The sequence below is a fragment of the Lytechinus variegatus genome, chromosome 2 (assembly GCF_018143015.1).
Source record: "Lytechinus variegatus isolate NC3 chromosome 2, Lvar_3.0, whole genome shotgun sequence".
Lineage (NCBI taxonomy): Eukaryota > Metazoa > Echinodermata > Echinoidea > Temnopleuroida > Toxopneustidae > Lytechinus > Lytechinus variegatus.
The window spans coordinates 12,120,024-12,137,939 of record NC_054741.1 but is presented as its reverse complement, the minus strand read 5'-3'; the positions used below and the strand labels follow the sequence as shown (position 1 = coordinate 12,137,939).

The 17,916-nt window shown below is 34.2% G+C and overlaps 1 protein-coding gene across 2 annotated transcripts; it reads left to right on the top strand.

Annotated features, from left to right (window-relative positions):
* The first annotated feature begins 12 nt into the window (after window positions 1–12).
* On the top strand, window positions 13–7,964 carry LOC121407341 (small nuclear ribonucleoprotein-associated protein B-like). 2 transcript variants are annotated; one of them, XR_005968907.1, is made up of 8 exons: window positions 13–119; window positions 1,517–1,598; window positions 2,386–2,567; window positions 3,658–3,820; window positions 4,210–4,257; window positions 6,374–6,497; window positions 7,049–7,333; window positions 7,402–7,964. XR_005968907.1 is itself a non-coding variant. In XM_041598379.1 (7 exons), exons 1-7 carry the CDS (start codon window positions 117–119, stop codon window positions 7,089–7,091), a joined length of 645 nt encoding a protein of 214 aa, XP_041454313.1. In that variant the 5' UTR covers window positions 13–116; the 3' UTR covers window positions 7,092–7,964. The 2 variants fall into 2 exon arrangements, 1 of the variants encoding a protein (XP_041454313.1); XM_041598379.1 differs by having other exon boundaries at window positions 7,049–7,964.
* Window positions 7,965–17,916: the final 9,952 nt, after the last annotated feature.

The following is a 17,916-nucleotide window of genomic DNA, read 5'->3' as shown; positions in this document are numbered from 1 at the left end:
GCGTTATGTTATGCTCGGCGAGCTAGCTAGCTGAGCGTGTCGTTTCGCGAATGTTTGTGACGGTCGACGAAAGCAGTCAATATCCTTCTACATCGGGGCTATAACAATCTTTCAAAATGGTAACTATATATTTATATGAATAATATATATATTTGCGAAGAAATGTATTGCGATTTTTTTTAATTTGTCTAATGAAGCTCACAATTTGTGACTTATTGCGGGGATGTGTGTATTCGAAAATGGTGTCCCATATGTACATATCTGTGTATGTTTCGGTTTTCTCTTCGAAAGATGGCATTGATTCGGCTTTCGTAGAGACTTGTGAAGCAAAGTCTTAATCGTCAAACAAATTAGCTGTTGTTGTTATGGCTGTAACTCGTAGAGCTCTGCGTTCCCTACCTTACTTTGCCAATTCAAGCCAGGTAAGGAACGCAGAGCTCCACTTAATAAAAAGAATCTATTTTTTTGTATTTAATTATTTTTAATACAGTTTTGCCTTGGCTTTAATGTGAGTTGTGGAGCTCAGCCTCGGGTGCGTGAAAAAAAAATGTTGGACTAAATGTCAAAATGGACGCATTGTAAAGAATTATAAAACAATCTGAAACAGAACTTTGCACTTAATCTAATTCTTCACAAATTTTTGTGACGTTGCGACTTACGGCGCCAATGGCAATGCAATTTCACACTGGGCACTGGCCGACTTCGAGTCAGAAATTGCTTGCAATAATGTCATGGCAAGTAAATTCAGTCACAGTTTGAGGTTAATGTTCCCCTGCGTTTCTGAATATTGTGATCGGGAATGGTTGTAAAGTGCCCAAATGTTATTGGACACTTTTTTAAAATAATTTTTTTTATTCAATTCAGTTCATTTATTTAATTTAGTCATTTGATTCAAAACAAAAATATAATCATTGAATCAAATAAAATTCGGCCAAGATGTCCGATATTTGGGAGAGTGCCATATTTGGAAGGGTGTCAAATTTCCTGCCGTGGGAAACCCCACAGCGGCCATTGCAAATTTTTTTGTGATAGATGTAACATACTGTCATTTCAGCCAAAAATAACTTCCCCCTTATGAGATTTTTTTGGTCATCAATCTTTTGGAGCCCAAAATTAGCAAGGGTCATATGGAACTTTGGAAGTATAAATATCATGGATTTTACCCCTGGAATGGACTGATTGCAATAAAATTGACATGGTTGTAAATTTGCTGATGAAATGATGTCTCTCAGAGGTGAAGTTGAGAAATATTTTTATCTTTCGAAAAATGATTTTGTGGAAAAATACCCCCCTTCCAAAAAAAATAGCTTAATGAATTATTTTTATGAAGTAGGCATCACTAGTGCTATTTTCATTATTAAAAAAATTGAAATTAAATTAAATTCTATGTTTTAAAGATATATGTAGGCCTATGTAAAAGAATTACGTGAAAGATAAGATTTTTTTATTATTAAGTAAATGTTCTTTTTGCTCTCTGGGATAAAACGAAAAAAAAATCTTTATCATTTTGTTTAAGGTGGTGGGCAGGACATCAAAGATGGTACAGTACATCAACTACAGGATGAGGGTCAACCTGCAGGATGGACGCACATTCATTGGTAAGAAGATAGTGATGGCTCAAAGTATGATGAAACAACAGTCTGCTTTTGTGATATTTATTCACTACTTGGTGAATATGAATAATCATTTTGTCAGGGAAAAGGAATTGCACCTTTCGTCCCTGTGTTATAGGTTCTTTTTGGTGGGGGTGGGGCTTTGATAAAGAAAGGATTTTGAGTTCATAAGTGGCCAGATTGAGGTGAAGGGGGCAACTAAAGATATTCAGAGAAGCAAGTTGAGGAGACTTTGGTTGTATTCAAGGATGGATGGGCTAAAAAAATTGCATATGGTGGGTATGTTCAGTCAAGTCAGTCCTAAGTTAGAAAATACAAACTTGATTAAAAACTGTTATAGTGACATTACAGGATTACATGTGTTTTGTCAAGAGAAAGGGTTTAGGGGCATTAGAAAAGGTGTATAGGTATAAATGTTTCTCATTAAAACTGGCGTAGTGTTATAGTCTTGCCATTTGGAAACATGCGAGTAAACATCTTTATTAAAGAAGTAAAAAAAAATAAACTTAAAACTTTCCTATTGAAATGTGAAGTTACAGATAGTCTGAAAAGGAAATAATGGTTTTAATACATACATCAACCTATCCATAAAATCAAGTATGTAAAAAGAAAAGTAAAAGTAAAAAAACGTGACCCATTACAATGAGATTATACCTCACGTTTAATTCAAAGGGGAGATCGGCTACACCGGTTATCCAAGTGAAGAATTTAGATTCGATTGTATTTTTTATCTCAACAAAATTCTGATTGAAAATTTGTTCCTTCCACACAGGTACATTCCTTGCCTTTGACAAACACATGAACATTGTTCTTGGTGACTGTGAAGAGTTCAGAAAGCTTAGAGCCAAGAGTGCCAAGGCCCCTGCCAAAGAGGAGAAGAGAGTACTTGGCCTGGTCCTGCTTCGAGGAGAACATCTCGTTTCCATGACAGTAGAAGGACCAGCAAAAGACTCAGTAAGTGCTTTTGTGTCATTCAACAGAAAGCTGTGCTTTGTATTGTCCAGGGCAGGGGCCCCACTTCACATTTAAAGAATTTACAATTATTCAGACTTAATTGTCAGTTTTGCCTGTAAAGTTCTTTTTTTAAAATTTTTTACTGGTCCACCTGTTTGCAAGAAATTGGACTGGTAACATCGGCTATCCAGCCCTACATTGTACTATAAAACAGAAATCAGGAGGCCAAGAATAACGACCAATAAAATGAGTTGGTTATGTCACACTCTTCATCAGTAGCCAGATGTGACAGGTACCGTAAGTAAAGTAAAAACCTGTTTCTGAAGACAGCCACACAAGTGCAACTACCCCTGGCCAGACAGATTTCATTCTTACCTCGTGGTATGAAATGTGTAGATCATTACTGCTTCTCCGCGATGCGTAAACTTCCCCTCTTTCAAGGATGCAATTTCAAGGAAAATGCCCTTTTGTTGAATAGAGGCCATTTTTAAGAGAAAGCCAGGATATACTGCAATTTAGACCTATAATTATACTGGGAGAAAAATTGACTTAACCTATTTTGATTTTATTTTTCATTTCCACAGCAGAGGTGATCCAGGTAGAACACTTTAAATCTTAATGAGAGTCGCTACTATTACAGATTATTTGTATCTGCTCGGACTAAAAGCAGATAGTCTAATCTAATTGTCCAGCACCATCATGGTGTAACCCACTTGGGTCTATTATAAGTTTGGTTTAAACACTGTTTGGTGTGTCTTATACAAACTTGGTCTAAGTGTCATTCAGCCTATTGTCCAGGTCTAACTTCCACTTCTCTTTACTATTTATTAGTTTAATGATTATCACAAACGGTTCATCTAACCATATAAAGACCAAGTGGTGGCAGACCAAGTGGATTATAGACTAAATGGGTGTAGCCTAACTGGAAAGTAGACAAAGTGATAAATGGTTAGCAAATGAAGGGGTAAATCAGTTAGGATTTGCCAGTGTGCTGTGTGACCAAACATAAAGTACAGTAGACAAAATAAGAATGGACCATGTGGCAATTTACCTCACAGATAAACTATGTACATTCGTCTTTTCACTTCAGGGTCCAAGAGTACCTATGCCTGGTGGTGGAGGTGGACCTGGTATGGCCCGTGCTGCTGGACGTGGTATCCCAGCAGCTTCTGCCTCGATGTCAGCACCAGCAGGACTGTCTGGACCCGTCAGGGGGGTCGGCGGCCCATCACAATCACACATGGCTCCTATGGGTAAGGAAATGTTTTTCAATACTTTATCTATGCTGTACCATAAAATTCTGTTGTATTTCATTACCTTTATTACACAATTTCAAATGAATTTTATGTACATCTCCATTTTCTTGCCCCATCCTGCAGGTTCAAATTTTCTGATTGGAGAAAATTAATTTGTTGAACTGTATGAATTAATCTGACTTCATCACTTCAGTGCTGTGTAACTTGAGGTGCTTCTATAGAAAAACAAAGAAGCTCTTAATTGGAGGCAAGTTGCATTGCCTTGTCAGTGCACAAATTATCCCTTGTTAGGCATACTTGTACCCCCCTCCCCCCCCCCCCCACTGTAAATGGAATTGCACTAAAGTAGTATTGTTATTGATGGTGATGATTCTTTTTTTTGTCAGGTGGACCAGGAGGCTTCCCACCAAGGGGACCACCAAGAGGACCTCCAGGTAATCAAAGTTTCATCATTCTTTTAGTGGGGTATTTTTCCTGCTTCTGTTCATTGCATTTACCATTCTTGAACTTTATGCTAATGTATGGGTTATTTCTTTTTCCTTATGCTTGTCATCGAACCAGTTTTGTACCTCTTGACAAATGTATGAGATGTAGTTTTTCGAGTTATCCACCCCCCCCCCCCCCCCCCCCCCCCCCCGTCCTCCATAGCCTCTGGGAAAATAGTAAAAAAAAAGAAAATTGTGGAATCATATTACAATTCAAATTTATGCTTATTATTTCATTGCGACCTTTTCTCTTGAAAGATATAAAAATAGTTTTAACTTTTTCATGTGTGAATGTGTGTAGTGTTTTTTTTTTGTGAGTGGAATTTTAAAGTGGAGCAGAATGGGATATTTAATCGGTGTTGTTCTGTGATAAAGTATCTCTAGGATTACCTTTGTCTGGTGTTGTGTCAACTAGATGAATTGTGAACTAATAATAGGATTGTTGATATTTGGTGTACATGTAATACTTGGATTATTGGCGTTCCAAGTGTCAAGATTGATAATGAACTGACCAATGAATTTGATATGATCATTTCATCATTAGGTATGTATGTATGTCTTATGGATGTGATATAGCACCCAGATGCTGGTGTAAATTGACTGAGAATCTTGCTTTATGACAGGTCAAAAGTCAATCCAGTGATAAAGTTTAGGTTCCCCGTTCCCCATCAATAATGGAGTGAGGTGATGGAAAGTACAGTTAAATACCAGTTGTGGTAATGATCTCAAAATTAGTTCGAACAGAATCCAATGAAATAATCACCCAAGTGCTAGTATGTATAAATGAAAAATTTGTGCCGAATGGCTCTGGAAAAAAATGCATAATTGCTGAGAAATGAGCAAAATAAGCATGGAATTCCATCACATATCCGGTATTTTTCCAAACAATTACACTGTCCCATGTATTTGTGTTAGTGATCATCAGAATTATCAGTTTTCAGCTAAGATTTCCCAAAGATAAGTTTTTTTAATGAACCAGAACTAGATATATGATGATGATGTAGCATATAACCTTGATTTTATTAAGACTCTCATGAAATGGTCGTTTGCTGCAACTTTCTTTTACCTTTGTACTCGCTATCTTTTCTCGGCTTTGTTTTAAGAAGACAGTTACATTCAGTTTACCTCAGAAGTGATAGTTTACCGATCATCTTCACCAACATTTGCTTCAATTTTCATCATGATGTCACCTGGATTGTTCATGTCTTGTGATATATTATTGATCAGAATCAACTACAAATATTTGACATGTGGTGTTTTGTCATATTGTAGCACACGGAGTCAAGCATTCTCCCATTGGTCCGAGTACCCCTCGAGCTGGTTATGTTCTGCAGTACCAGGGTTGGTGATTGGTTCCAATGTGGTGTTCATTTCGAGTGTTCAGTGAAGCAAACATTCTTTATTTGTTTGCTTGTTGAATTGATTGAATGGGGACAGTGTGTGTTGGGTCCTCTTTGCTCATCTCAATTTTAATCCTCATTTGATTATTGTTTTGTTTCCTTCTTTGTTATTGTGTTAGTTATCTTTGCAGTCAAATTTATTGCTGATAGAAGTATCTTGTTCATATTTTTCTAGATGATATGTTGTATTATTTTTTATATAAAACTCTCCCACTTTTTTTAATGTTTGAGTTAGATTAAGTGTTTTTTTTTTATTTTATTTGTTTGAGTTGCTCCGATTACCATTCGAGGACAAACATTGTTTTACATTTTCCTTTTAAAGTTTTATTTATCAGGAAGTTTAGCATGGTTTCGGATGTTATCTACACATTTTTTTTGTCAAGTTGGATTTAACAATTAAAAAGTCAAATAGATGATTGAAATATTACTACACAATGCTTTACAATCAATGATTTAAATTTTCATTTAAACAGTCAAATGATATCACGAATTAATCTCTCCTTTGAATCATCAAAACAACCACAACTACACATCTCCCACACCACCCACCTCTCTCCCCCCCACTAACCCTCTCTCTTTCATTCTCCTCTCCCTCTATCTTTCAATTCTCTCTCTCTCTTACCCTCTCCCTTGCCCCCTCTATCTTTCTCTTTCCCATGATACAGGTATGGGACCACCTGGCATGGGACCGCCCGGTATGGGACCACCAGGAGGATTCCGAGGAGGGCCACCTATGGGACGAGGAATGCCCCCAATGGGGGGGTATGGGACCGCCCCCTGGCATGAGAGGTAAGAAATATCACTCCAACTTTTGTTAATACAATTAGTTTATTCCCATGTCACAAGTTACATTTGATTTAAAATAAAACTCATTTGAATTCAAACATATATGTCTAAAAGGGAATTCTAACAGAATCCAATAAAATGACCACCCAACTAACGTGCTTAGTGACGACTAGAATGACCAGCATCAATACTTCTGTAAGGAGAGCAGCTTTTGAAGGAAATACGGAAGTACATGTACAGAGGTCTGCACAAGTCTATCTCCTAAAAATCAAATCACCCAAGTTACAGCTATATTTCAGACTTCAGAGTATGTAAGCTTGTAATTTGCATTTTCCAAGTCAAATTTTGCCCAAGTTAAACAGATTTGTGTGGTCGCGGGAGATCCAACTTGGGCAGCTTCGTCTGTACCCAAAGAACAATAGTCATTTTCAAAGGAGCAATGGAAACTTGCTTGGCTCATTGTCATGTTGCTTATTGCATAATCTTGTTCATTTCTTCTCACTGTCGGTATACAACATGAACCATCTTTTCTCTTTCTTCCATTTCACATACAGGTCCACCAAGGAATTAGTGTTGAACATCATCAATGTTTTGTAAATAGTTTAATATCCTGTGTGAGAGAGCGCCATCCAGTTCAGAAGGGATGATTGTTTTTTATTCGAGGAAGACATCGGCTCCAGCGTAATATTGCTGCAACGGATTGGGCTCTTAGGGGGTGTTGGATGAAATTTTCTACCATCACTTTAGGTACAGTACAGTGCATATTTACAATTGCTCGCAAATATTTTTGTCAACACCCCCAAGACATCTAGGGCCCTTTTCATAAAGAGTTGCAACTTTTGCCATTATGGCAACTACCATGGTAACCTTGATTTTGATTGGCTGCTGAGCCCTGTTACCATGGTAGTTGCCATAATGGCAAAGTTACAACAGTTATAACTCTTTATGAAACAGGCTCCTAGTCTATTTCGTTGGTTGTTCAGCAAAGTCTAAAATTAGATTATGTCCAAATATGAAGTAAAAGATACCTTGATAATGTTATGAAAGGAAAATGAATATTTTGACAAGATATTCTAAATTGACATACATTTTCTTCGAGAGCTGTTACTAAGCTTATACATGTTGAATACAGTACCCAGCATGACTAGTAAGCATTTTGATGTTCTCGGGGCATCCATGTATTTGGAACAAATCTAATTTAATTAGAATTTTTCTCGACCAGAGGGGGGTATAAGGTGCTTTTTATATTTCATTGAATTTCTGTTCTTGTAAGATTTATTTTCTTTTTAACACTTATGTGAAGCATTCCTTTGTATTCTTAACTGTGTTGAAGCTTTTAAATTTACAAATGACCTCAAACTCAAATTTTCTTTGGAAGTGGGAGGCAGCAACAGAAATAGCTCTAGATTACATACACATGCCAAATTAATAATAGATTGGATTATGTTCATAAAATTAAATCTCTTAAGATTAGTAGTCAAAATCAGTGTATTCTTGAATTATTTTTTTATTGGACCTTCTTATAGGACAGTGTTTTTATGGCATTTTGGATGATAGATGAATGGTGCATTATGTCCGCTATTTTTTTCAAAAATTTCATAATGGAGATGCCAATTGTTTTTTTTTTTTCAGTACATTGTCATATTCTGTCAACCCCCCCCCCCCCCCCCCCCCCCGTCTATGGCAGCAAGGTGACTAAAACCAGTATCCTATCAGCAGCAAGCTGGTTTGAGTTTTTTTAATGGCAGTACTGTACTGGCATCTGTGTTATAACAAATGATATGTATTTTGACAAATCAGAGAATAAGTTTTCATCTCCAAAGAACCGTCTAGACTGATTGAAATTGCTGGAGAGTACCCTTGTAAATGTTCCTGATGTTTTGTACATGTCACCTGTCAGGTATATTTGTCATTGCATCAAGATTTCTTTTGTATAATAAACGATTTTCATGATATAACATTTGTTTTTTACTCTTTTTGAAAATTGTAGAGTAGTGAAAGTTTTTGTTGGATGAGTAGAATGTTCTTATCAGTATTTGAAATTGTGAAGTAATATTTTACCTCGTAAGTCAAACTAGCCAAGGAACAAGAAAGTTAAAGTATTGTATTCTCAAAATGGGTTTCAATTATACCATGGTACAAAACCATTGACTATGCAAAATTTTGTACATTATTACTTTGTTTCACCGCATGCACAAAGAAAATTCCAATTACAAATGCACCCTTTTTGGCAAAGGGCACCTTATCAAAGCATGATAATATAAGAAATCTGCATGGTCCATGGTTTTGTACCACAGTATAATTGAAACCTCTTGAGAATGCAGGCCAGAGAGTTTGTATGAATTTCTTTTATACCAAACAATTTGGGGAAACTTATGATTAAAAGAATTAAAGAGACAAAGTCACATTTTACCGGTATTTAGGGAATTAACTGCATTGGTTGGCGATTATGAAGATTTTTGTGGCTCTATGGTTCGAGTATGAAACCCATTGGAGGCACATTAGATAAGAATGTGAGAGTTCAGCTTTTAAAATTAATTTTCTACTTTTCAACTTTTGTGTGAAAATCATTTGTACTGAAGGTAAAATGGCTTGAACCTTGATGTCGGTATAAGGAAAGAAAATATTCCCTCTCCATCCCTGCAAAGGGTAGTCTCTTCCTGCTTTTGAACATTTTACTGATGGCATTTTTTCAAAGTGAAAGCAGGAAAATAAGGTATTCATGATAGTTTCAGAACCCCCCCCCCCTATTTGGTAGCAAATAACATTTCACCAAAAGCTAAAATAAGACTGATAATTTACATTTACATGAACAGAAATAAATTTCAGTAATGTATCATACATGTTCAGCTACATACATATTATATCACAAATGTTTTGCAAATGTCCTTTGATTTGATAGGTATTACAATTAGGCCCCCCCCCAAAAAAAAAATGTTTGCTGTAATCCAACCGACTTTTGCAAAATTTTATATCTTTATTCAAATTTAACCACCTCCCCCCCCAAAAAAAAATTTATAGACTGAACCCAATTTTTATTGACTTGCCTCTTTATTTTCAACCCTATCTAGGCCGGGGTATTTTGGGAGTTCATATGGCAGGGGGGCTCCCAGGCCCGCCCCCCCTATGATCTCAGCCGTTGACCGCGCGATCACACCGAAAATTGGCACGCGGGTTGCCTGGGACATAATCTACAAGATTGCATAGTATTTCAAGAGAATCGCTATTAGTGCTTATGCTAATTTATGCGTAATTAGTATGCAAAATCATACTTTTTCCTCTAACTCCCTAAAAATATCTCCAAATGTACTTATTTTTGGTATAGAAACTCTTTGTGGTGTTCTTAGCAAGTGTACATGAAAAAAATAGCGATATCAAATCATTTTCTTATGTATTATATTGTTTTTTGCAATTTATGTATTTGTTTGTTTTTTTACTTTTTGTTATTGTTTTTTCAATGAAATTTGTTGGGGACTCTTCTGTGATCATTAAAAGCATAAAATAAATGTGCAAATCAAAAATAATCATACATTTATGAATTTTGGTTGAAAACACAATTTGCATTGACTTTGTACACAAAATCATGTTTTTGAGCAATTTTCGGTCTGACATAATGTTGCGTAATTTCGGAACCATGTACCCGGGCAATGCAAAGTTGGTCTCAAAAGTTGCGCAAGACTTGGAAGTATAACGTCAGTGAGCGGCGCGGTCAAAAAATTTTGCGCTGCAAAAATATTGCGTGAAGGCCTAGATAGGGTTAAGTGGCAAAAGGCCAAAAAAAGAGAGAAAAACCTGACTGACCCATCTTTTTTACATCCATTACAGCAATCAAACACTTATGTTAGCTTTTAATCACTCAATCCTTCCTCTTTACAACTCAGCCCCCCCAAAATTAAAAAAAAATTGAGGCAATATTAAAACAGAGAATATTATTCTGATTTGTTTTTGTTTTTTTTTCTTTTCTGGTTAAGTTTTTTTTCAAATATTTTATTCTGTTCCTGTAAATCAATAAACACAAATAGTAACACCTGCAGATACCATTTCACAGTAATTTACAAACTGTTAATTAAAACTGAATAAAGTAAATAAAATATGGAAATTAACTTGGCAAACAATGTAATATAACAGTCTACAACTACTTATCAACACTTAGAATACAAGTACATGTATATGCGAATTATGATATCCTACACTAGTTTGAATTTTGATTAACACACAAACTAATATAGAGTGCTACAAAAAAATTGTTGAGCTATACACATGAAGCTTTGCGCTAATACACTATCCTATCGTGGGTACATCTAGTACAGTAGGTTAAAATGCAAAAATCTAGATCAAATCAAAGACATTACAAGGGGAAGACAGGACACTAGTGATTTTTTCGCTTAGGGGCCCACATCATCGAGTAAGTAGACCTTCTCAAAATGCAAGCGGCTGTGTATAAAACATGAGGGGGTTTGGAAAAGGGCACAAGGGCGGGTCACGAGGAAAATTCCACCTTTTCTTTCCCAGAAACCATTGAATAAATTCATTTCTAAATTTAGAAAAAAAAACTTGAAAAAAAAAACTTAAAATGTCAAAAAAAAATAATCACCTATTCCTTCACCCCTCCACCATTTTCCTCACATGTTTTGTACACAACCAACAGTGGGGATACATGATGTCTGTCTACTCACTCAATGCTGCTGGACGCTCTTCCCAAGCATTTCACTGCGCTCTTTATTGACTGCCCCTTGCACTGAAATGGTCTACCACAATGAGTGTATAAATTAATTTGCTTCTATAAGATGTCAATCTAACCTAAATGATGTGACCAAGTGGACCCATTTTCTCTCTCTAATGGCTGCCAAATAATAATGTGTTAAATTTTAGTATATGATTCATGATTTGGGGGAAGTATTATGAATAGTTCATGGACTTAACTTTTCACATGGAACTTAAAAATCCAAAACTAGTTCATGCGTGAAGTGTACCCGATATGTAGGTAATGTAATGTATGTATGGAAGCATCATGGTGTAGTGGTTCGAAATCTTGCCTTGAAATCAGAGTGTCATGTGTTTGAATCCCACCACGGCCTAGCATCTTTTGGCAAGGCATCAATCCACACTTTGCCACTCTTGCCACTCCAGGTGTTAAATGATTTTACCTGGATGCGAAAGTCTATGTAGCATGCCTAGCAATTGAGTCTCGGACTTCTTGTTGAAATGCTCCCCAGAGAATGGAGAAATTACATAGATTGTGTATAGGCGTGCCAGGATCCGATCCGAAAAATCAGAAGTGTTCACACGTTTTCAGAATGTTTGGTGCCGTATATGAGAGTTGACTGAGATTTCCATGTTTTCATAAAAACCATTTCCCAAATCATATATTTTCTTTCTTTGGCAGCCATTTCAAGAGTTTTGGCACACACGGTATTATGGTTGGACATCTTCTAAAAAAAATAATTGACATCCTAAGATTAATAGTTTAGCTTAGGTTCATTATCTAATTAGATAGCAAGTGAACTTCAACTCTGAAGAAAATAAGATGGGATGAGAGTAGTTGTTGTCGACTGATGCTGGCCTATACTCCAATCCAATGCTAGATTTTGATGATGCCATTAGAAATCTGTGAATAATAACTCAATATATTATTAGGTATAAATGAAAGTATACAGAATTGATTAATCATGTACATGTGCATACTACCAGTAATTAGAAATAGTTTATAATAGCAGAGACCTGTGTAATGAACCAAAAATACTGAGAAGGCCAGGCATGGTGTATCAGCCAAAATTTGGTTGCGAGTGAAGTGACAAGCAAATATTTCGGCATTTATTTTACCAAAAATCTAATTTGGTGATAGATTTTGACATAATATTCAAAAAGTGATGTCATATTTCACCCTTCTCTTTTCCTTTTCTCTTTTTGTGTCTTGGTCATGAATTTTTATTTATTTATTTTTTTTTTGGGGGGGGGATCCATGGCCCTCCCTATCTGTATGCCAGTGCTGATAACTAAATCTTAAACTACAAATATGTGAATTCTAGGTAATAAACCTTGGTTTATATACTAAATTTTTTGTTTTAAATGCCTCTTGTCTACAAATAGAGGTTTTATCCTAAGAAAAAATTCTTTTCAAAATTCATGAAATTTTCAATTAAAGTTTAAAATATATCAAATAAAGACAAAAACCTAACATTCCAAATATGTCCACCCATTTCTCAAATGAGATTCTTCTCCCTAATGAATACCTTGGAGAATAAATTGAAACTAAACTACATTCAAATATCTTCTAATCAAGTGGGAAAGGGGGAAAACATTTTTACACACTTACCTGTAAATGGTTGGGGTTGATACATGATTGGTATTTCATTTATAAATTAATTAAATTTATAGGCGAAACAGCCCTGTACTTCTTATACGGGTCAAACTATGTATACTTAAAGATTCATTATGTACTACTAAACTATTTGCAATAACATGAAAAAATATCTAGTTTCATGACACTAAACTTTTTTAATGAGCCCCCTATTTGCGGTATTGCCCATAAATACAAAATCACAGAAATCTCTCGCACTTATACTCCAGCTCTTCTTTTCATTATGCTACAGCTACATGTATGAAACTAAAACTACAAAGCACTATAAACTAAAAATAAGCCATGAGTGGATCTATGTGAACTACAAAACACAACAATATTTGAATATACAATTCATACACAAACAAAATTGATAGAATATACTTTTAAGAAGTTTTAACGAGATCATGAATACACAGAAACTAATGTGTGAGCATCAGATTTTTTATGAAGCATCTATGAAACTACATCTACCAAGCACTACAGAATCAAAGACTACATGTACATATATAGATAGCAAATATAGTTTGAAGCAGAAAATAAATGATTTTTAACAATGAAAGAAATAATACCATAGCACCCCAGATGCAATGATGGAGGTTATTAAGACCTTGGTCACATTTGTTCTACGGCAGCCGTACAGCGAGTCAAATACAGCCGTTTTAACATTTGTTTGTACCAGTTACATATAGGTGGTTTTAGTAAAAATGCATAAAACAGCTGATTTCGACTCGCTGTATGGCCGCCGTAGAGCAAATGTGAACATGGTATTAATCACTTTCCATTTTTTCTTTGTTAATAAACATATACATTATCAATGAAGTGCTAAAATATTAGTGTACCCTGCATCTTTAGAGTTGTGGACAATTCATTCACATGCTTCACATTTTACATATAAACAAAATCAAATTTGATATTTTACATCTGATAATAGCTAAATCAAAATAACATCTTGATAAATGGCAATTTACACATCTTGAAAATTGTAGTTAAACTCAAGGGAAATATTATATTACAAACTAATTCATGTTTTATGCAAAGAATCATTAGACACACACTTGTAAATTATTGAAAATATTAGCTAATGTCAGATTTGCATTGAAAATAAATGCTTTTATGAAGGATAAGGAAGCCTTAGGTTAATAGCACAGGTTTATGCGGTGTATCCATATATTTGTGGGATATATATATTTTGTAGTACATAAATGCATGGTAAATATGATGCAATATGATTTTTTATTAAAAGCTGTATGGGACTTAATTAAATGCACAGAAATAAGTCTCCTTCTCCAAGCCATTAATCACCCCCCCCCAAAAAAAAAAAGATAAATAAATAATAAAAAATAAAAAAAATACATGTTTAGAGCTTTGAAAAATTAGATGAAAAAATGGAATTGGAAAGCACTCTTCCAGCAACCAGCTATTTGCCATAGACTGAACTAAAATAGAATACTAGTATGATCACATCCCATTATTTTTTGATAAAAAAACAAATTTCAATTTACCCATCTGGGTTCAGTAACAGTTTTCACAGCAGAATCTTTTCATAAATACAGTATAATTTTACAAGATTAACATCATTCAGCATACCATTATGTCTGATGAAAGACACACAAAACATAAACCATCCTATATTACAGTACCGCAGTACTACGGATGGTTCCTTTATCACTGCAACACGAATGATATTGGCCCTGTAAAAAAAATACCTTCTAACAACGCCATCTAGCTCCGTCTAACCATTTTTTTCATGATGGTGTTAGACGTTGAAAATTCAAATTGAACAGGTCTATAAAGTATTTCAAAATTGCTGTCTACCAATATCTAGATATTTCTATAAATAATAATAATATATGTGATTTGTAATGCACCAAATCCACTCGGTAGAATGCCCAAGGCGCAGTGAAAGAAGAAAGAAAGAACGAAAGAGAACAGGTACAAATATAATAGTAATAGATCCAGGAACAATTAAGAGTAAGAGGCATTAAATAGACGAGTCTTAAGGTAACATTGAAAAGTATCAATGGACGTGCATTCATGGATTGTCAGGGGAAGACCATTCCATAGAACAGGGCCAGCATGCGCAAAAGCCCGAGCCCCCCATGTCTTAATGGATTTAGGAATAACTAGGGAACCAGAGTTTGATGAACGTAGGGACCTGATTGGAGTGTATATGCTGATTAGATTAATATTGTCAGTTGAAGAACATATGTACATAAAAATTTGAATAAAAACATACTTGTATCTCAGACAGTATCGTATTAGACAATAATACATATTTAGATTTTTCAGACTGAACGCTCAGTGTTATCATGAAGATATCATCGTAATGGAGAAGTGCACTGAACACTGGTTTCAATTTTTAAAAAGTCAATAAAACAGCATTCAGATTTAAATACCTATTCATTCTGTTGGAAGGCTAATATAGCAAATATGTCTTTTCAATCTTTACAGGTCATCACAACCCATCTGTCATTCAGAAATCATGGAGCACAAATACCTGATAAAATATGCATATATATACTAATGAAATATATCATAATAATAAGAATACATGACATAATTGACTAAAATGTTATGTTTACGGTCAGGTGTTAGTTGCATATTATCACTCTAAAGGCACAATTAGTTTTATGCTGGGCTTGTAATCATAATGTACTCAAATACTGAGATTTTTTTCAAGTACTGTCAAAATAATCATACTCATACAACACTTTTACTTATTAATAGGCTTATGGCTTTAAGATATACCTTCATTTGAAACAAAGTTATGTATACAGAAAAATACAACTTATACATGAGAACATACAAAAATAAAGATTTTTTTTCTATTCTGGGTGAATCAACTATAGTACAATGACTATTAAAGTTTATATAGAAAATAAATTTGATGCATTCTCAAACTTACAACAAAATTGTTGAACAGATGTACGACATATTGCACAAAATAGATTTTGGTACTTGATGTTTTTTCCTCTTTTTCTTGTATTATATCTTTTGGTTTTTGGTTTTTTTTGTTCAGGATTTTTTTTTTTTGTTTATTTTTTATTATTTGCTTTCTAGAGTAAAGCCTACTTTTTCTTTTTTCTTTTTATTCATGGGGAGTTTTTCCAATTATTTTTTTTCTACTGATTTTTCTAGATTTTTTTTTCTTTTTCTTCCACACATATATATTTTTGTGTATCTAGCTGTTTTCCACATTTTTTTTAGTAATGGATAATAGAGTTATATACATGTATATGCATGATGCAATGGCACTAATACCCCTTTACAAGTACTAGAGAGGAACATTATGAAATATGAATACAAAAAAAAGAGTAAACTTGTCACTTCTTGCTTTACACATGAAAAGTGAATGAGAAAGTATGAAATATACAACATATAATTTTTCTATTTTTTTTGTCTTGAAAAAAAAAACAAAGTATCATGATGTTCACAAGATGTATATGGTGGTCTTGGTATTTACATTCACATGTGAACAAGGAGCTTGAAGCAATATTTGGAAACACATTGGCATGCATATCATTTGCTCTCTCCCATTGATTGGTAAGTTAATGAGTCATTTAGAGACATCCTTAGTCACATGGTCAAAGTCCTGAGCAAAATTATTCAATTCAACCTACGTTTTCTCCTCATCAAGCATAAAACATCTCCCATTTTATGTTTTTTTTCTCAAACTCTTACCCTGAGCATTTTATGCAAGAGTCCTCTGTTTGAAATCCAAGTAAAAATTAAGCTGTTTACATGACCATTTTAGTGGTCAATCTTCTGTTTTAGAGACAATACATTTTGGTCATTTGTGAAACTAGGTCTAATGAGACCATGAAAATGAGTATTTACAAATATATAGTAATATGTCCATTCCATAGGAAATAAATGTTTCTTTATAAGAAAGGGAGATATATATCATATTACCCTCAATGATCAAAATTAGATGGTTCCACGTGTGACCAAAAGTGTCACTTGAAAAAAGAATGACCCTACAAAGCAAAATAAAAGCCAAACTGGCTTAGAAATCTTTTTCAAACAGAGTACGATGGTACAATCTTTTAAAATGTATGTATGTACAGGTTACACATGCTTTGAGTGTTCTCTTTATGAGATCAATTCCAGATATCAAATGAATCATTTTCAGTCATGTTATGTACAGTCTTTTGGAATTTGCCAATTTTCCATAACACATGAAACAAATTGTTCTATATACAAATTTACACTTGACATAACTTTCACAGTGTGTGACTTAACACTGTCACATGTTCTATACATCGTACTTTGCAGATATTCTATATGTTCATTCAATTATAAGCAGAAAATTGACATGTTCGATATAAAAATAAAAATAATCTAGTATAATAAAAAAAAATACAATAAAATAGGATATAATAGAGGAAAATGGCATAATAATAATTCAATAACATTTAAATGTAATGTATACAACTAATAACTATTTGTATATATTTAACTCTTGCATTTTATCTTGTTTATGCAAGATTTAGGTTATAATAAGTACTTGCAGCATATTGACATATTTGTTGTGGCAAATTTCTCATAATTAAAAAGTTTGATCTATAGTGATACACAAAACATAAAACAAACTAATATTAAGAAAAAACAATGATACAAATATAAATCTCTAGAGCTCTAGTTGACAAAATCAAGGCCAATTCTTGTACATTGAAGAAAGTGTGGCTCATGATTATAGACTATTGCATTGTAGTGTGATGTGTTCAGGCAGTATAACATGATTGGCAAGAATCAACTTTTAAGACAAAATTTTGAAATTAAACCACAGAAATATTGCAGGAAACAAGTTTAGTCCATGAATGTAATGAAGAGGCACATAAAAAATAAAAATAAAAACTGCAACCGACGCAGGACAATAATTTTCATAAAATCAAGTAAACGTAAGTAGTTCACTGTTATCAGTGGCTTGTAAATGTGACTGAAATACATGTATGCATTTCATTTTTATGTATAGAGCATATGAAGGAGTATACACATAAGCCTTAATGGGTGAAAAAATACCATACATCCAATTTCTTGGCATGATGAAAATACATTTATGTTGAACTGAAATTCATT

What these genes read in the sequence shown, in the direction of transcription:
- LOC121407341 (XM_041598379.1), top strand. An exon ending in GGATGGACGCACATTCATTG is followed by an intron (nt 1,599 to 2,385) that starts GTAAGAAGATAG and finishes CCTTCCACACAG; the next exon opens with GTACATTCCTTGCCTTTGAC. An exon ending in ACCGCCCCCTGGCATGAGAG is followed by an intron (nt 6,498 to 7,048) that starts GTAAGAAATATC and finishes TTTCACATACAG; the next exon opens with GTCCACCAAGGAATTAGTGT.